Source organism: Brachionichthys hirsutus, chromosome 10 (assembly GCF_040956055.1).
Source record: "Brachionichthys hirsutus isolate HB-005 chromosome 10, CSIRO-AGI_Bhir_v1, whole genome shotgun sequence".
NCBI classification, from domain to species: domain Eukaryota; kingdom Metazoa; phylum Chordata; class Actinopteri; order Lophiiformes; family Brachionichthyidae; genus Brachionichthys; species Brachionichthys hirsutus.
Window position 1 is genome coordinate 7,562,101 of NC_090906.1, and position 16,227 is coordinate 7,578,327.

A 16,227-nucleotide genomic window follows, 5' to 3' on the forward strand; every position below is an offset into this window, starting at 1 on the left:
CTAATTTATTTGAAATCAGCCATATATCTATTTTTTTTTTTTTATCTGACGGTACTAAAACAAAACAAAAAAACATCCTTAACACCAACGTTTCTGTTTTATTATAATGAAGTGTTGAGCATCATGAAGCACAGAAAGTATAAAGTATAAAAATCAAACGTGGAAGCGAACATTAAATGCAGATGCGGTAAGAAACACTTCTCCCAGTCTTACAGCAGGGGGCGCCAGTCAGCAGTCAGGAACTCACAGCGGCTGAGAATCAGAATAAACAATCCAAGGAAGTAAAACATATTTGTATACTGCATCACACATCTTCTCTGGATTTATCTTTCTATTATTAAGGTAACTTGATGGAAAGCTGTTCGTGCTTTCAGTTATTTAGAGACTTCGACTTACCCCTTTGCTCTGGCAGGTTCCGCACAGACAGCCAACGAGCCCATTGATCATCTGAACGGCACAGAGAATCACCTGCAGACTGCTGGTAGCCAACAGCGTGGCAAACAGCCCAATGTTGAACTGCACGATGTTTTTGGGCTCTGTGCACATTCCCCACCATGTGTCATCAGTCAGGTATTCGTGGTCACTGTTGCACAAAAGAAGCTCAAATGATGAATCATCAGGATTTTTAGAGATTTGGGGAAAGCATTGGAATGTTAGTCACCCGTCTTTGAAAGGTGTGGTCCAAACCAGGATGACTTTGCAGAGGGGACCGTTCTGCAAACCTAGCACTGCCACACCGAAGCTGTAAAAGGCTCCGGCCACGCCCACGGCAGCGAACACAATTGATAAGAACATCTACAGAAGTTAAATAATAAGCCAAGGTCAGAGAGGTCTGGTGCTGCTGAAACGTTCTTTATTTGCACTGTATTCTCTCCCACGCCTCAGCTCCTCCTCCTCTTCCTCCTCCACACATTCTTTGGTGTCGTTGATGAATATTTGGAGATGGAGCAAGCTCTAAGTTGTCTACTGATATTGCTTTCTGCAGTCACATTCCTCACACCGTGTTGAACTTAGTTTTGTTCCCAGCAGGAAAACAGCGAGTGGGAAGCGTCGCCCCCACACGTCCAAACATGTCCTCTAAAGCTGGCTCTCATTGTATTTACTGTGCTGCTTTTGTCACAATGTTGAATGTACCTCGGGTGAGTCAGACTGAGGAGGCGATATATAAGGTTCAAATCGCCACACCTCTGCCGACGTCAGGCCCCCTGACTAACTCCCTAACGACCGACAGAAAGCAACGTGAAAATAAACAACACGAAAAGTCATGTGTGTCAGCTGCACGGGCATTTTAAGACACATTTCAGCAAGACATTTGGACATGTCTTGAACTATTTAATTATTTTTGGGGGGGGAACCAGAAAAACGTACTTCTTTTCTTAGGATTTCAGACTTTGATATTTTGCACTGTCGCCATAGCAACGTAATTGAATTTATTTGTAAATTCACTTTTCAGAAAAAGAAACTTGAAAGATGTCACTCACAGTCAAGACCATGATATATATGGAACATTTTTAAAAGTATATACAGTAATCCTTTTTTTCAAATGTATTACAAAAACAATTTGAGTGCAGGGAGGACACAAAAAAAGAGCATTTGATGAATAATAAAGAGAACTAAATGCACCGATAAAATACCCAGAAGTCCTTACATCTGCGATTGATTATTTTCACATTCAAACAAGCGTAATATTAACATGAACACGTTTTTAATTTTCTAACTTTAATAATACCTTTATGCATTTTTATGACATGTTCCTTTTCTTTAATTGGACAGGCAAACATTTGAACATCTGGAACATCTCATTGGTATTTTACGACGTAACACAAATCATACTGACTCACCCCACAGCGATTTCCACAGCAAGTATCTTTCCCAGTCAAGTGGATGTAAAGCGCAGGGAGCAACACCTACAGCAGGACAGACGGACGCACAGGAGGTCAGAATAAAACAGTCAGCACGGCGTTTTCACTTCACCTTTGGAATCTATTTAAAGATGTCAGCACAGAACGAGCTTTCTTCTCATGTCTCGTCAAAATTGCATTAAATGCATGAGAAAACTTTAGATCCGTTAAATGGGCATCATAAGTACAGCGTTGCAACATGACCACTGCACACATTTCAGAGAGGGATTCAGAACCGTGCCCTGCGATGACCTGGCGGCTCGTCCAGGGTGTACCCTGCCTCTCGCCCATTGACTGCTGGGATTGGCTCCAGCTTGGCCCGTGACCCGATAGCGGAATAAGCGGTGAGAAAATGAAATGATTCAGAACCGCAGCCTTCGGTTGTGATTGAGCGAGAAGACGCAACTTACCATCAAACCCCCTCCGATGAGCCCCCCCATGTATTTCACCTCCTCGGTGATATGTCCGTCTTTGGCGTACTTGACATCTCCACCAGGAAAGAACAGCACAATGTTACAGATAATGGATATGAGTGCTAATGGGTACAAAGTAACGGCAATGCAAAGGGAACACTTTCCAGTACACATGGTGTCAGAGCGAAAGCGAACAAACTGCTCGTTCTAGTGGTATGAGCTCAAATCCTTCCTGTCTTCAGAGGGACGTTCCTCAGGAAACCAACCCAAAGACATGTGTGTTTGCACTGGTAGCAGAAACTAGATGGGGGGGGGATTTTAGGGTGTGGGTTGGTGTGGGAGAAAGACAAACAGAGCCTGGGATCGGCTGCAGACGCATACCTGACTCATTTTCTGATGTTTTTATGTTTTTATAATGTGGGGGGGGTATAACTTTCTGGTAACAATACAGACAGATCTAAGTAATATGGGTTAGCCTTGTTATGAATGTGTCCAAAACCATTACATAAATGTTGAATTAAACATGTTTCTTTTATGTTGACGCCTCTTATATACACATTTGTGTTTCGACTCCAGGATGGCAGCACGGTCGGACTTTAGACTTTTGGCAGCATGCTTGAAAGAGTGTGAACAATGTGTCATTGACAACGACTGCAAAAACCTTGATAAATGAATAAATCACTTTGTGGGTGGCTCACACTACATGCTTTTGTTCCTCTAATGATTTAACGATTGTTAATTTCCTTAATAGATTACTAGATTAAGAAAGAGGCTGGGGTTCCTGCTCAGTGATGAAGGTTGTAAATAAGCTTCTGCTTTGGAGTTTCCTTCCGCTCATAAAGAAAACCACTGACCTGTTTTCGGTGCAATACACTAGCAAGCATGCTGTGATGAGGAAGATGCATGATAATTAGGTATTTATGGGATAATTAAATAACCCATAGAAGTGCAGAGCATTGTGAAAACTGGACTGTTTACTTTATTCTCTTTTTCTAGAGGCAAATCAAAGGGTTTAAAAAAAGAATTACAGAGGATTTAAACTTTGCGTACACACATCAGTGTATCACTTAGCCCCTTGTCCATAAGACTATCCTGTATTGAACACGTTATGTCTGGTTATCTGGGAACTTGCTTGTTTCAGGTGACTCTCTGCGCTTTCTTCGAGCGCCCCCTTGTGGCCATACCACTCAACTCAGTACTTGGAAAAAACAGGTTGCTGATTTGAACTTCACAAGCAAGGTCGCAGGTTCGAATCTGACTTGCGGCCTTTCTGTGAGGAGTTTGCGTGTTCTCCACGTGTCTGTGCGGGTTTCAGACATGAAAGCATAAATTCGAGGGATGTCGCGATCAGGTTTTATTTGCCCCAGATTCCGAGTCATTTGATTTTGAACCGATACCAAGTCCCGATCCGATACTTCTTTAATACATCAAAACAAATTGGGGAGGGGGGGTTCAATACATAGAGCTTATAATTTTTGTATGGATTTTTGTGTTGATTCTCTATCAGTAATAAAAATATCACCTACCAAACCATAACAACCATAGTCGTCACCTTCAGTCACCTTTATGTCAGGACTGTAGCGGCACAGTCTCGTTATCTAAATCTCCTTCCCGAAGTCGCATTACAACTCGGGCTGTCGTGTTATTTCTTTACATTTTCACGTGGCTGACTTTGCGAGTGACCCTTTTACGTGTAAAGTATTGTGAGGTGCACATGTTCTACATGCTAATGTTAGCCAGTCCAAAACTAACACGGAAGCAATTCTGCAAAATGAAAAAGCTATAACATTTGCATTTTTTTTAATCATTAATTATATCATGCATTATCTTAATTTCAATCAATGATTAAAAAAAAAGAAAAGAAAAACCAATACACAGAAATTACACCAAAAACAGCATTTTAATTTCTCAAGTAACAACTGGGTTATGCAACACTTTGCACACTCCTCCTCGTGCAGACATACAGTAACCTCTAGATGTCCTCCCGTATCACGGTGGACCACTGCCCTGGAACAGGTGCAGTTTAAGGAGGATCGTCTCACCTCTTTATAGTCTATAATAATAGCCTTATTATAAAGCTTTCCCCAGTTTTCTCTGGGGAAGGCTACTGCATTCCGTCTGTCTACTTCATTACTCGTACGGCTGCATCATTTAATGATAAGAACCGAAAGATGGATTATCAGTCTCACTAATGATAAGGTCTGATAGTCGACATTTTATATAAATATTTATCTTTTATAATTAAAAAGTCAACTGTACACACTAATTTTGTAACTGGTATATCAGTGTTACTGCAGCAGCCCATTAAGAAATGAGAGCACCTCATAATAATAATAATAATAATGCCCTCATTCATTTCACCTGTGCTCTCTGAGCTAATGGGGAACCCGTTTTCCTTGTCCCTGGTGTTATCTGACCTGCTGGGACAGTTTGAGCAGTTCATCCCAGAAAAACAAAGTCAGGATGGTGTGCGGACCGAGACGGAAGTAAGAGGCTCCCAAGCCTTTGTAGAGTCCCATCAAGCCCTCTTTCCTCAGTGTCTTAGAAAAGCAGTCAGCAAATCCTTTATACATCAGCCCCTGAAAGAAGAGAAGGTTGCATCAGCCGGAATCTGATTGGCTACTGGCTCTCTGTTGATCAAAGCTACACTTGTTAAAAGGAGCCCAATCGGTGCCATTTGGCCCTAGAGTGCCCAAAACCTCTTTCAAGGACATGTTTCTGGCTAAATGATGCAAATTCATACATTAAGGAACTTGAATAAATATGTATTCAAAATAAGCATAAATATTGGCGCAGCAGAGGACTTCAGGTACCTCAGATCAACAGTGCAGAGGGATGGAGAGAATGTGGAAAGGAAGTGAAGAATCGTGTGGAACGGGTGGAGGAAAGTATCAGGTGTACTCTGTGATAGGAGAGAGTCAGCGAGGATGAAGGGGAAGGTCTACAAGACAGTGGTGAGGACAACCATGATGGACGGCTTAGAGACAGTGTCTCTGAGGAAAAGACAGGAGTTGGAGCTAGAAGTGGACAAGATGAAGATGCTGAGGTTCTCCTTGGGAGAGACCAGGTTGGACAGGATTAGAAATGAGACGTTTTGGAGAAAAGGTCAGAGAGACCAGACTTTGATGATTTGGACATGTCCAGAGGAGAGACAGGGACTATATCGGTAGAAGGATGCTGAGGATGGAGCTGCCAGGGAACAGGGCTAGAGGTCGACCCAGGAGAAGATACATGGACGTAGTGAGGGAGGATGTGAGAGTGGCTGGTGTTGGGGAGGACGATGCAAAGGACAGGGTGAAGTGGAGAAGGTTGATTTGATGTGGAGAAGCCTCACGGGACAAGCCAAAAGTAGAGTAGTAGTAGAAGGAGACAGCATTGTGTAATCTAATGCAGTTCATTCTAATGTGGTCAACGGCCTCAGCCTGACAAACTGCTTCCTGGTCTTCATGATATCAACTCAGGCGACTTCACACAACTCACCAGAAAGCCACTAAAGATTCACACACCTTCCATGAAAAACTATTTTATCGGATCAACTCGTGCGATTCCCAAACTGGTCGAGCAGCACGGGAGGCGCGGCCGGTGACAGCAGGTGCATTTTAAAAATTCAAGTCATGCAAAGATCACAAAGTCACGCTCTTAATCTACAGTCAACTTGAAAACCTAAAGCATACGCCCTCCTCACCTTGCCCGACGGATCCACGGGTTGATTGTAGAGCCGTGTGCTCACCACGTCGAACGGCGTCATCGCCAGCACCACCACCACGCTGCTGATCATGCCGGCGCTGAGCGCGACCAACCAGCTGTCCTTTGGGAACACCTGAGGGTGAAAAAAAACTAGCTCAAAGCGAGGCAATGCAGGTTTCCTCTCCGGATCGGGCTGACAAGAAGCAAGGAAAGGCAGGATGACGCTCTCCGGACCAGTGCGGCGGTAGAATTGGGAAAGATTCATCCTCTAAGATGGGCTCAAGCCTTTTCTTTAGCTGGCTGTGATCTCCCAAAATAAAGTGAAACAGAAGAACGAGCATTACATGATTAGTAGAAAGAGACTCCAGTTACCATGGTAGTTTGTGCACAGAACATCTTCACTCAAAGGTCATGTGACAAAATGGAAAAGCGAGTTTATAATGAAACGTAAAAAAAGAAAAAAAATACTATTTTGTAATTTGTAAAGAGCTTCTGACAGCAAATAAAATCTTTTCAAGGCTTTGTCAGTGAGTTTGTGGCCGATACTGAGGACGACGCGGTCACATTATTCCTTTCATACGTCATTCCCGTGATGCCCTCCAGGTGTGGACGTCAACCCCCCCCCCCCCCCCCCCCCTCCCCCCTAACCTGTAAGTCGGCCACGAGCTCCTTGGATGTGGAGAACGTGGAGAGCTGAGCCGCTGACCCCACGCTGACCCTGGGGACCGCAGCACTGGCGCCCCTCCACAGCCCCACGATGCCGTGCTCCCTGTAAATGGCCACCAAAGCTTGAGTCATCCCCTGAGAGGAAGAGGAAGAGGAAGAGGAAGTAGTGAGGAACTGCTGATGTCTTTCATTCACATTCACCGCTTTCACGTGTTCGGGTCACGTTACCCGGTGTTTATGCTGATGCCCAACTGCTATAGATGAGGTAGACTGCGTCTGCAGGTGAGTCTTCACCTGTAATCAGAGGCAAATGACAGCCTTAAAGGAGCAGTGCAGGGAAAAACAATGGTCGAGATACTCACCAAATAAATGGGGCTGGCCAGCACGGCCCCCACCACCCCGGACGCGGCCCCTGCCAGCGTGGCTTTGGCCGTGCTGACCCTTCCGTGACGGTTGCGGATGTGTCCGGACGACTCGATGACAGCGTACGAGCCAAGCCGCACTCCATTCATACAGAACTGGTAGAGCAATGCGGGGACCAGCCCCTTCTGCAAGCCGGCCAGCCCGTCCACTTTCCCGATGGTGTAAAACGCGTGGAACACGTTGCGGTAATGGACCCTGTAGGTGCCCCGGCTCTGGAGCTCCCCCTGCAGCTGCATTCGCGTTTTCACGACCTCCAGCGGATTGGTGAACAGACACGATCCACAGGCTGCCACTCCACTCAGGACGAAATCCATCTTCAGCCAAAAGCTCCGGTCCGACTCACCGCTACGGCCTCATCCGGGCCCTCCGTGCAAAGCCGCCCCCAGCCCCAGCCCCAGTTAGGAGACACAGAGACGGGAGCCGCAGCGCGTCAGCGCGCCGACGTGAGATGTGTTCAGGAGCAACTCCCGAACTCGTAATTTTGAATATTAGTCGGAAAAGGACTGACTTTATTTTTTTACGGCTTTATATAAATGCTACATATTTCTTATTTGTGTATGGATGTATGGAAGCCCGTTTCTGCCACATGAAAAAAAAACGTATGAGATAGCAAGAGACAGGTTTTTTTATTGTGGCAGAAACGGGCTTCTGTAATTATGTATGGTTTTATTTGTGTAAACAAATACCATATTTGTGTATTGTATTTTTAATTTGGATAAATTATCTTTATTTCGTTTTGATTTATTTCCCAAGACGTAATACAAATAATCTGTATTATAAAATGTAGGAGGTGAGACTTTATTGCATGTTTGTTGCTAAGCACATAACCCAATACATGTTCATACTAATAATACATTTTTGTTAACCTGGTATTAAAAATGGTTCAGAAAATAGTTTTTTTAACATTAACAAAGTATAAATAGAAACCCTGTATAAATCTACGGTATCGGTCGTAAACGTCTCATTACATTACAGACCTCACACGTGACGTATTTACGTTGAATTCTCGTTCTCTCAGCCAATGAACAAGAAGCACCTCAGTGTAACAGCATGTGATTGGTGGAGAAGGTCGGGGGGAGGGCTCGATCGGACACGTCCTGGTTTTGCCTGCATATTAGAAACACTAGATGGGGCTACAGGAGCCTTTTTCCACGTTGACAGTTTTAGAAATCATGACATGAAGTTGCTTAGTTAAGAGGCCCACATTTGATAAAAAGGTCTGAAAGTGTTTTATGATATAAAGATATATATTATAAATATATATGGAATTACAGTGAAATGTACTTTTTTCTGTTCTGCTGGGGAACCTTTGTAGGATATCCCCCCCCCCCCCCCCCCTCTAAATATCACTCAATATTGCAGTTTTCTTTCCTCCCAGTATCATGTAGCACATAAAACCAGAGTTGCACAAAACATTTACTAAGATTAACCCAACCTTGCTGTCAAAGAGCAACATGTTCTCTTTCTTACTCTTGCTCAAAGGTCGTTGTCTGAGGCAGAGCAGACTCCCAGTGCCGGTTTTAGCCATTCCACTCTTTAATCATCTGAAGAGCGCTTACACCTCAGCTGCTGGAGGATCACAGACGTCCTGACAACTGTGTGCAAATGTAATTGGATTCTCCCGGTGAAACAGAAACATCATATGGTCTTACTCAAGTCTATATTATAGCATAAATTACAATGAAGGAAGAATGAGTGCAAACCCAGCGATGTTTTATGTTGTATTAAAGGTGTGTGACATTGAACTGCTTGTCTGGGTCTTTTGGTTTGCGCCTTCTCACTTAGCTGGATTAGACTTTAGTGTAAAATCTGCTTCACCTCTATCCCTTTTAAATAGGATTTGGGTCTTTTGGACTTAATCAGGCCTAAATAGGACTTTATGTTTTTGTTTGTTTCCTCTATTGGGGCACGTTTAATTATTTATTTATTTTTTAATCTAACTATTGACATTGAAATCATTTTGTATTATCTTAAATTAGCAAAACTTGTTTTTCTTTTGAAAAAGGTTGGCCAGAATTTATATCATAGGACTGTCTGGCCCAGAAACACAGCTGGACAACCCCTAACACGAACCCTAAATCTAACCCAAACAATAAAGTTCACGTGAAAGTGACAGTTTGCATATCATGGGTCCCATCATGAACTGTAATATTTCCTAGCAGCTTGCAGTATTAGATGTAAAATAATTATGCTATTATCATGGCAGAACCTGAATCTCTTATATTGCTCAACATTGTCATTTTTTTTAAATAGCTGTGTCTGATTTGGGCAAGCATGAGATTACATTAATTTATGTTTCTATGTTAACATAAATACTCAACATTTTGCCTTTTCTTTATCGACAATGACCCATTATCTTAAACTTACTAAAGCTCTTGTTTCCTTACGCATCCACTAAATTCTCTCATCTTAAATTCCATTTGAATTACTATCCCCTTGCTTAAGCATGCATGATATGGATCTATGTGCAGCATCTATGGTCAGTTTGCTGTCTCTCACATTGAAGGTCCTGCAGCCATGATTAGAGCTTAGATGTAGCTCAAAGGTTTTTGTGACGACTTGCGCCTGCAAACGTTGAGCCAGAATCGTACTTGTGAGCCAAACTGTCACTCAAAATTAAATGGGCGAGAAGAAAATTAAGCAAACTATTTATGGATTATTTACTGTGCAATATGTATTAGGCTTCATCAATCCTTATCAGTACGACTGAAAAGTCCCAGTAAAGGAGGATAGCGTAGTTAGCAATGTATTTTCTGCTCTACCTGACATGAAATGTACAATCATTTGAACCAAAATGAATTCCTTGTTAATGCCTCCTGAGTTAAAGCATGATTCCTTATCAGTAATCACTCCTGATTGCCGAGTTGCACTAATAGCTTCTGCAGAGTTGCTCCCTCCAGGTTTAATCCTCACCTGCTAATGAACGGCCAAGTAGGATTTCAAGCGCAGGGTAACTCTCGACCTGATGCCCCAACCTTTTCAGCACAGATCACTGTAGGAACGAGGGTAAGGAAGGGAAAGGTCGATCGCTTCAAAGACAAAGGGCATGTTTGAGCCCCGGGCAGGCCAAAGATGATTTCTGTTGTTGCTGGTTGATGGAAGATCGAAGAATTTAGAAGACAGCAAATCATATGCTGGAAGCCTCCCTGCTTCTTCTTTGACTCCCTGCTAGAGCAAGAAAGTACGGTGAGTACTGCGACACCAAAGTCACTTGTGCATCAACCTTGTCGCAAATGCTGTTTTTCTTTATTAAAATGAAAATGAATTGATATGGTTTTTTAAATAAATAAAATAGTATATGTTAAATATTCCCTTGATAAAGATATCCAGATTTTCCTTTCCTAAAATCAGAGTTAATTATTCAAAATTAAAAAAAGCTAAACCTGCATAAATATCTAATTTAACAAGAAGCTGTACTGTTCTGTATTTTAATGAGATTCATTTCTTTGGTTAAGTAAGAGCTTCTTCACAGCAACTGAATCAACACTGTTAGGTGAATCAACAATGAGGTCATCTCTAGTTAAGCTCCAAGTATCAAGAGTCAGTGTTAATTGGATTACTACTTCAATGTCGGGAAATCACCTGGACAGCCAGCAGCCTCACTTTCAGCACCACATGTACCAGGTCAAGCAGAAGCAGCTTATATACATGAAATATATACCCTAAAGACTGAAGTCAGCAATCCAGTGACCCACTTCACATTTCCTGTCCTACTTTGCTGCAGGGAGGGATAGGAGCCTTGCATACTTCACGCTATGATGCAAACATTTTCTGGTTAGGATGAACAATATAAATACATTTGTAGATTTTGGTTTCTTTCTACAGTTGCTTTTTGGCTTCACATGAGTCCAGAAAGGGGACAGAATCTATCTCCTACAGCAGATGAAGAGAATAGCTGAAACGGTGGGTTTTAATAAATCAGAATCCATTCAGTTCAAGTGGTAAAAAAATAAAACATAAACATTAAATACATTTCAACTGCAGTAATGTGCACAACTCAAATTGCACCTGGCTGAGGAAGTGAAAGAGATGTTGGCTGTCCATTGCGTTCTAATAGTCTCCTTCCTGGCATTGCATGTCTCCAAATCCCTCATCGTGTCAGCGTGTGCGCACACAAGCTTAGTTTGACACCCTGTTTGCGGCATCTGAAACAAAAAGCCCTTTGCGGTGCCTTCTGCCTTTTGAACAGCAGGGTGCAGCATATCCCAATATTGTGTCTTTACCACTTTCTGTATTTGATCAGAAAAGGTTTCTGCATTGATTCTCTGTAGCAGCAACTGGACTGAGTTAGAAGCTATAGAAGGTAAACCCAATTTCAATGAGTTTACTGGAAAACTACAAAATAACCCATAAGATACACATAATATTGATGAGTGGCGACATATTATCCCAGAAATATTTGCTTTAACTGTCTCAAAAATGTTCTTATATATGTAATACTATAATTACAAACGAAAGAAACGCCGCCTTCATTGCTCATCCGTTTCGTACAAACAGATGACACTTGCAGTAACATAACTCTCTCTGCTGAAGACATGATGATTGAAAAGGCTTCTTTTAAAGTGTAGAAAGGCTTGAAACTGATAACTATAGTTCTCAACAAGAAGGGAGGGACATTATAAGTGGCAAATACAAAAAGCTTTCAACACCCTCATTGACCTCCTCCTTGCTGCTTTCTTTTTCTTTTTTTGTATGTGTCAGATTAAGGTGCAGCCATGGACATCGGTGGTTTGGAGACAGTGGTGGCAAATTCTGCCTACGTCTCAGCACGTGGCAGCGTGGACGGAGCTGCTGCAGCCACAATGCGAGACAAGAAGATGCGAGCCAGGCTGAATCTCCCACACATCAGAGACTGTGAGCAGACGAAAGCAACTGTAGACGCAACCTTTGGCAGCATGTGTGTCAAACAGCCCATCGGCAAGCGCCTGTTTCAACAGTTTCTAGACAGCGACGCGACCCATAAGAATGCTGGAGAGCTGTGGAAAGACATAGAAGACTACACCATATGCCAAGAGAATGACAAAGTTCAGAAGGCCCAAAAGATGGTCAACAAATACTACGAGTCATCTTCAAAGAGTTTTTGCCGCTTCCTGGAGGAAAAGGCCATCGCTCGCGTCAAGGAAGACTTCAAGAATGTCCGCGGGGATCTTTTTAAAGAGAGCGAGCAGCAACTGCTCAAACACATGGAGAAGACGGCCGTAGATGGCTTCAAGAACAGCATGTACTTCCCGCGTTTTGTTCAGTTCAAATGGCTGGAGAGCCGCCCTGTTGATGAGGAGTGGTTCGTGGACTTCCGGGTCCTGGGTAAAGGAGGTTTTGGGGAAGTGTTTGCTTGTCAGGCTAAGGCCACTGGCAAAATGTATGCCAACAAAAAGCTGGAGAAAAAGAGGCTGAAGAAACGCAAAGGCTATGAGGTAAAGCGGCAGCGGTCTCACAGGCTGTGCAGCAAAGAGTAGAGGTTGCGAGAGAGTTGAGAGTGAATGCAGACGTTAGTTTTAGCAGCTCAATGCAAAGAAGCTTGCAACTCAAGATCAGATGCAGCAGCTCAGAGCCAAACAGCGATGGTGTCCCACTGCCTCTAAAAGCATCGGTGCGTAATGACCTTTAATTTTGCTGCCTGCCTGCTATTAGAGAAAGGCAAAGGTCATCTTCTACAATGCTTGTTTTGGACCACTAGATTAAGAATGTTCTTTAGAAATATAAGATCTCTAAATATTAATCATGTTTTTTATAATCTGGCCAGCAATCGCATCAATTTAGGGATTTTTTGGGGTTGTGGTACCTTTATTTTATTTTTTTACCATGTCTCCCATGAGCTGGTCCCAAGCCTCGATAAATGCAGAGTGTTGCAGAAATGGCATCCGGCATTAAATTTTGCCAGAATTAAGCACACAATCGACTAGAAGGTTGATTTGCTGTGGCGACCCCTGACAGGACAAGCCGAAAGAGGAAGAAGAAGTAGTATTATATCGTAGAACAATCGTTTGCTTTTTACCTTTATCTCTGTGACAATGCATCACTTTTATTGTTGAGATGATTGATTGGTATTTCCACAAGAGGACTTGGAAACTAAAACGTTAGTCTTCACCTATTAACATGCTACAGCATAGGCTAAACCTTTTTGTTTTAGTTAAGCATCAGACGTCCTCTCAAGTTGTACCTGCAAATAGATTTCAAAGAACAAGACAATAGGAGAACAGATCTGACACCCAAATGAAAGGATTGATAATCCCCAGTAGAAATTGATCTGCCTTGCTTTTGTTAACCCTAACCATCATGTTCTGATGTTTGACTCACGCTTAGGGTGCAATCGTGGAGAAGCGCATCCTCGCAAAAGTTCACAGCCGCTTCATTGTGTCGTTGGCTTACGCCTTCCAGACCAAGACCGACCTCTGCCTAGTTATGACCATCATGAACGGTGGAGACCTCAGGTGCTCAATATTCACACAAAATATAAAATACACATGCAAAAACATGACATCTGTAGACTGAGCTAAAAATGATGCCTTTTTAATAAACACTGGTTCTGTCCTGTGTTCACTAATCTCTGATAGGGATTAAGTGTATATTCTTTGCCCCCCCCCACCTGTTACATTTCTTGATTACATGTACTCTAAATAACATCCAGTCCCGTTGTTCGCAGGTTTCATATGTATGATGTGGATGAAAAGAATCCTGGTTTCGATCAGAAGAGAGCGTGTTTCTATACAGCTCAGATCATCTGTGGTTTGGAGCACCTTCACCAACACAGGATCATCTACAGAGACCTGAAACCAGAGAATGTACTGCTGGACGATGCAGGTGAGGCATTCTCATTTTCTTACTGTAAAATGTATGGTACCAGATTCACCTGCAAAGCACCGTATTCCTCTGTTAATTCTTTTTTTTTTAATTGCAGTGCATTACTGAAAATAAATATACAGTTTGTTATTGTGTTATTGTAAATACAGTACTGGTCACAGTTATGGCAGTGAGTTACTGTCTGTCACTACATAATGTACGGCACATAGCGCTTGTGTGGTCTGACTGACCAATCAATGCACACCACCTATCACAGCGGTGTTAAAAAGAAGCACCGTTAGCAATAATATTGTTGTAATCAATTCCTTTTCACTCAGGACACGTCCGCCTGTCCGATTTGGGTCTGGCAGTTGAGCTTCCACCAGGAAAAGACACAACAAATGGATATGCAGGAACTCCAGGTATGCGAGAAAAAGAAAATCCCAAATTTATCCAAAGATAAGAAAGATGGGCCGAGTTGCGAGCAACGCCATTTAAGATGAGTTTCTCCAAGCAGTCTGTTGTGTGTTGAATTCCGTGTTCTTTGTGTTTAGGCTTTATGGCTCCAGAGCTGCTGCAGAAGAAGGACTACGACTACACAGTGGACTATTTCACTCTGGGAGTGACCCTGTATGAGATGATCGAAGCCAAGGGGCCATTTAGAACACGAGGAGAGAAGGTACTAAATGTATAATTTCAGTAATATGAAGTCTCGCCTTTTTTTTGCACTTGTTCAGTGGTTCTTTGTTGTCAAACCGTACGTACAGAATGTTTTTCTTCTTTAGGTTGAGAACAGCGAGGTGGCTCGCAGAATCACAAATGATCCAGCTGCGTATACACCAAAGTTTAGCAAAGAGTGCAAGGATATTTGTGAAGGCCTGTTGGAGAAAGCTGCAGTGAAACGCCTCGGGTTTAAAAATAATTGCTGCGAGGAGCTCAAGAATCAGCCCTTCTTCAAAGAGATTAACTGGGGTCGTTTGGAAGCAGGTGGGCAATGTCCATAGAATCGTCTCGTGAAACATGTCAGTCTATCAATTATTACTTTTGTCTGTCCGTCCGTTAGCAAGATAACTCAAAAAAGGTCTGGATGGATCATGATGATATTTTCAGGACATGTTTGGAATTTTACCAGGAATAGAGGATGAGATTTTGGTAATGATCCAGAAGAGATCCTGGGTTATGGATCAGTTTGAAAATTTCTTTAACATTGCAGTCAATGGAGCTTCAAAATGTGCTCCTCAATATCTCGGTTGATTATTGACCGATGTTTATGGAATTTGACACCATTTTGTAGGGTGGGGGCCTCTATCTCACCACCGAATTTCATCTGGATCTAATCCAGAATAGAGTCAGGAAAAAAACAAATACGCATCAATCCGATGAGACATAAACATGTCTCAAGGTTGTCAGGGGACGCGTCCCCGTCATCTCTCCGTGGAGACAGGGCAAAGGGAAACAGTAAAGCAGAGAACAATGTGTGCAAGACATGAAGCATTAATTGTGTCAAAGAATATCAGCATAATTCACACGAGTTAGGAGAAATATCTTAAACTTACTTCCTTACTTTTTGCCCTCTGTGTTCCACTAAACTAAAGGTATGCTGCCGCCACCATTTATCCCCGATCCAAAGATGGTCTATGCCAAAGGTATTGATGATGTGGGCGCCTTCAGCACAATCAAGGGAGTGGTCCTGGATAACAAGGACACAGAGTTCTACAACGACTTTGCCTCTGGCAACGTCCCGATCCCCTGGCAAGAGGAGATGATTGAAACAGGAGTGTTTGGAGAGCTGAATGCTTGGGGGGAGAATGGCAAGCTGCCCAATGACCTTGATCCAAACTACGTGGAAGCTAAAGGTGGAGGATGTGTGATTCTTTGAGTGGCAACAGATGGAAACGAAGAAGAGGAAATCAAATCGGTTGAAATCAAACATGTTTAGATTTGTTATGTGCTCATTTGGTGCCACTAATTCCTAACTTGTATTATTTGTAATTTGTACAATAATTTGTTACTCCTTAAATTAATTCATATTAAACATGTTATATACTGTTGTTGCATTTATAGTTTTGTACATGTGGTAACGGTTGCAATATATAACATTAATATACTTGTAAAAATTGATGCTGTTTCATTGCTACATATGTCAATATTTAATTTAGTAATAACAGATTAATTAATTATGTACATAGAAACCACATTATGTGTTAAATCATTTAAACTGAGGAAGATACTCTATCTTTAACTTATATAATATAATAGTGTGTTTTGGCGGCTAGTGTCGGATTTATTAGACAGAAGGGTTAAAAGTACCCAATAAAATCTTGCAAAGCATAAATACATTCAATGATTTGAGTCTC

At 42.4% G+C, this 16,227-nt stretch overlaps 3 protein-coding genes across 4 annotated transcripts; 1 reads left to right on the top strand and 2 right to left on the bottom strand.

Moving 5' to 3' along the window:
• Positions 1-113: 113 nt before the first annotated feature.
• On the bottom strand, positions 114-2,563 carry tm4sf21a (transmembrane 4 L six family member 21a). 2 transcript variants are annotated; one of them, XM_068744747.1, is made up of 5 exons: positions 2,312-2,563; positions 1,842-1,907; positions 662-795; positions 397-536; positions 114-252 (listed from the first exon to the last, which is right to left on the bottom strand). In XM_068744747.1, exons 1-5 carry the CDS (start codon positions 2,486-2,488, stop codon positions 236-238), a joined length of 534 nt encoding a protein of 177 aa, XP_068600848.1. In that variant the 5' UTR covers positions 2,489-2,563; the 3' UTR covers positions 114-235. The 2 variants fall into 2 exon arrangements, with proteins under 2 accessions (XP_068600848.1, XP_068600847.1); XM_068744746.1 differs by having other exon boundaries at positions 397-583.
• A 1,641-nt stretch (positions 2,564-4,204) lies between these two features.
• On the bottom strand, positions 4,205-7,421 carry slc25a35 (solute carrier family 25 member 35). Its single transcript, XM_068744759.1, has 5 exons — positions 7,030-7,421; positions 6,896-6,961; positions 6,650-6,802; positions 6,000-6,134; positions 4,205-4,893 (listed from the first exon to the last, which is right to left on the bottom strand). The coding sequence occupies exons 1-5, from the start codon at positions 7,402-7,404 to the stop codon at positions 4,723-4,725; spliced, it is 900 nt and encodes a 299-aa protein (XP_068600860.1). The 5' UTR covers positions 7,405-7,421; the 3' UTR covers positions 4,205-4,722.
• Positions 7,422-11,805: 4,384 nt separating this feature from the next.
• On the top strand, positions 11,806-15,749 carry grk1b (G protein-coupled receptor kinase 1 b). The gene is made up of 7 exons (XM_068744082.1): positions 11,806-12,504; positions 13,394-13,521; positions 13,734-13,891; positions 14,209-14,292; positions 14,425-14,549; positions 14,656-14,857; positions 15,466-15,749. Exons 1-7 carry the CDS (start codon positions 11,806-11,808, stop codon positions 15,747-15,749), a joined length of 1,680 nt encoding a protein of 559 aa, XP_068600183.1.
• The last annotated feature ends 478 nt before the right edge of the window (positions 15,750-16,227 follow it).

What these genes read in the sequence shown, in the direction of transcription:
- tm4sf21a (XM_068744746.1), bottom strand. Translation starts at nt 2,488, where the DNA reads ATGTGTACTGGAAAGTGTTCCCTTTGCATTGCCGTTACTTTGTACCCA. An exon ending in TCATCGGAGGGGGTTTGATG is followed by an intron (nt 1,908 to 2,311) that starts GTAAGTTGCGTC and finishes GTCCTGCTGTAG; the next exon opens with GTGTTGCTCCCTGCGCTTTA. An exon ending in GCTGTGGAAATCGCTGTGGG is followed by an intron (nt 796 to 1,841) that starts GTGAGTCAGTAT and finishes TAACTTCTGTAG; the next exon opens with ATGTTCTTATCAATTGTGTT.
- slc25a35 (XM_068744759.1), bottom strand. Translation starts at nt 7,404, where the DNA reads ATGGATTTCGTCCTGAGTGGAGTGGCAGCCTGTGGATCGTGTCTGTTC. An exon ending in GGCATCAGCATAAACACCGG is followed by an intron (nt 6,803 to 6,895) that starts GTAACGTGACCC and finishes TCTTCCTCTCAG; the next exon opens with GGGATGACTCAAGCTTTGGT. An exon ending in AGCTCGTGGCCGACTTACAG is followed by an intron (nt 6,135 to 6,649) that starts GTTAGGGGGGAG and finishes TTTCACCCTCAG; the next exon opens with GTGTTCCCAAAGGACAGCTG.
- grk1b (XM_068744082.1), top strand. Translation starts at nt 11,806, where the DNA reads ATGGACATCGGTGGTTTGGAGACAGTGGTGGCAAATTCTGCCTACGTC. An exon ending in ATGAACGGTGGAGACCTCAG is followed by an intron (nt 13,522 to 13,733) that starts GTGCTCAATATT and finishes CGTTGTTCGCAG; the next exon opens with GTTTCATATGTATGATGTGG. An exon ending in CTGGGGTCGTTTGGAAGCAG is followed by an intron (nt 14,858 to 15,465) that starts GTGGGCAATGTC and finishes ACTAAACTAAAG; the next exon opens with GTATGCTGCCGCCACCATTT.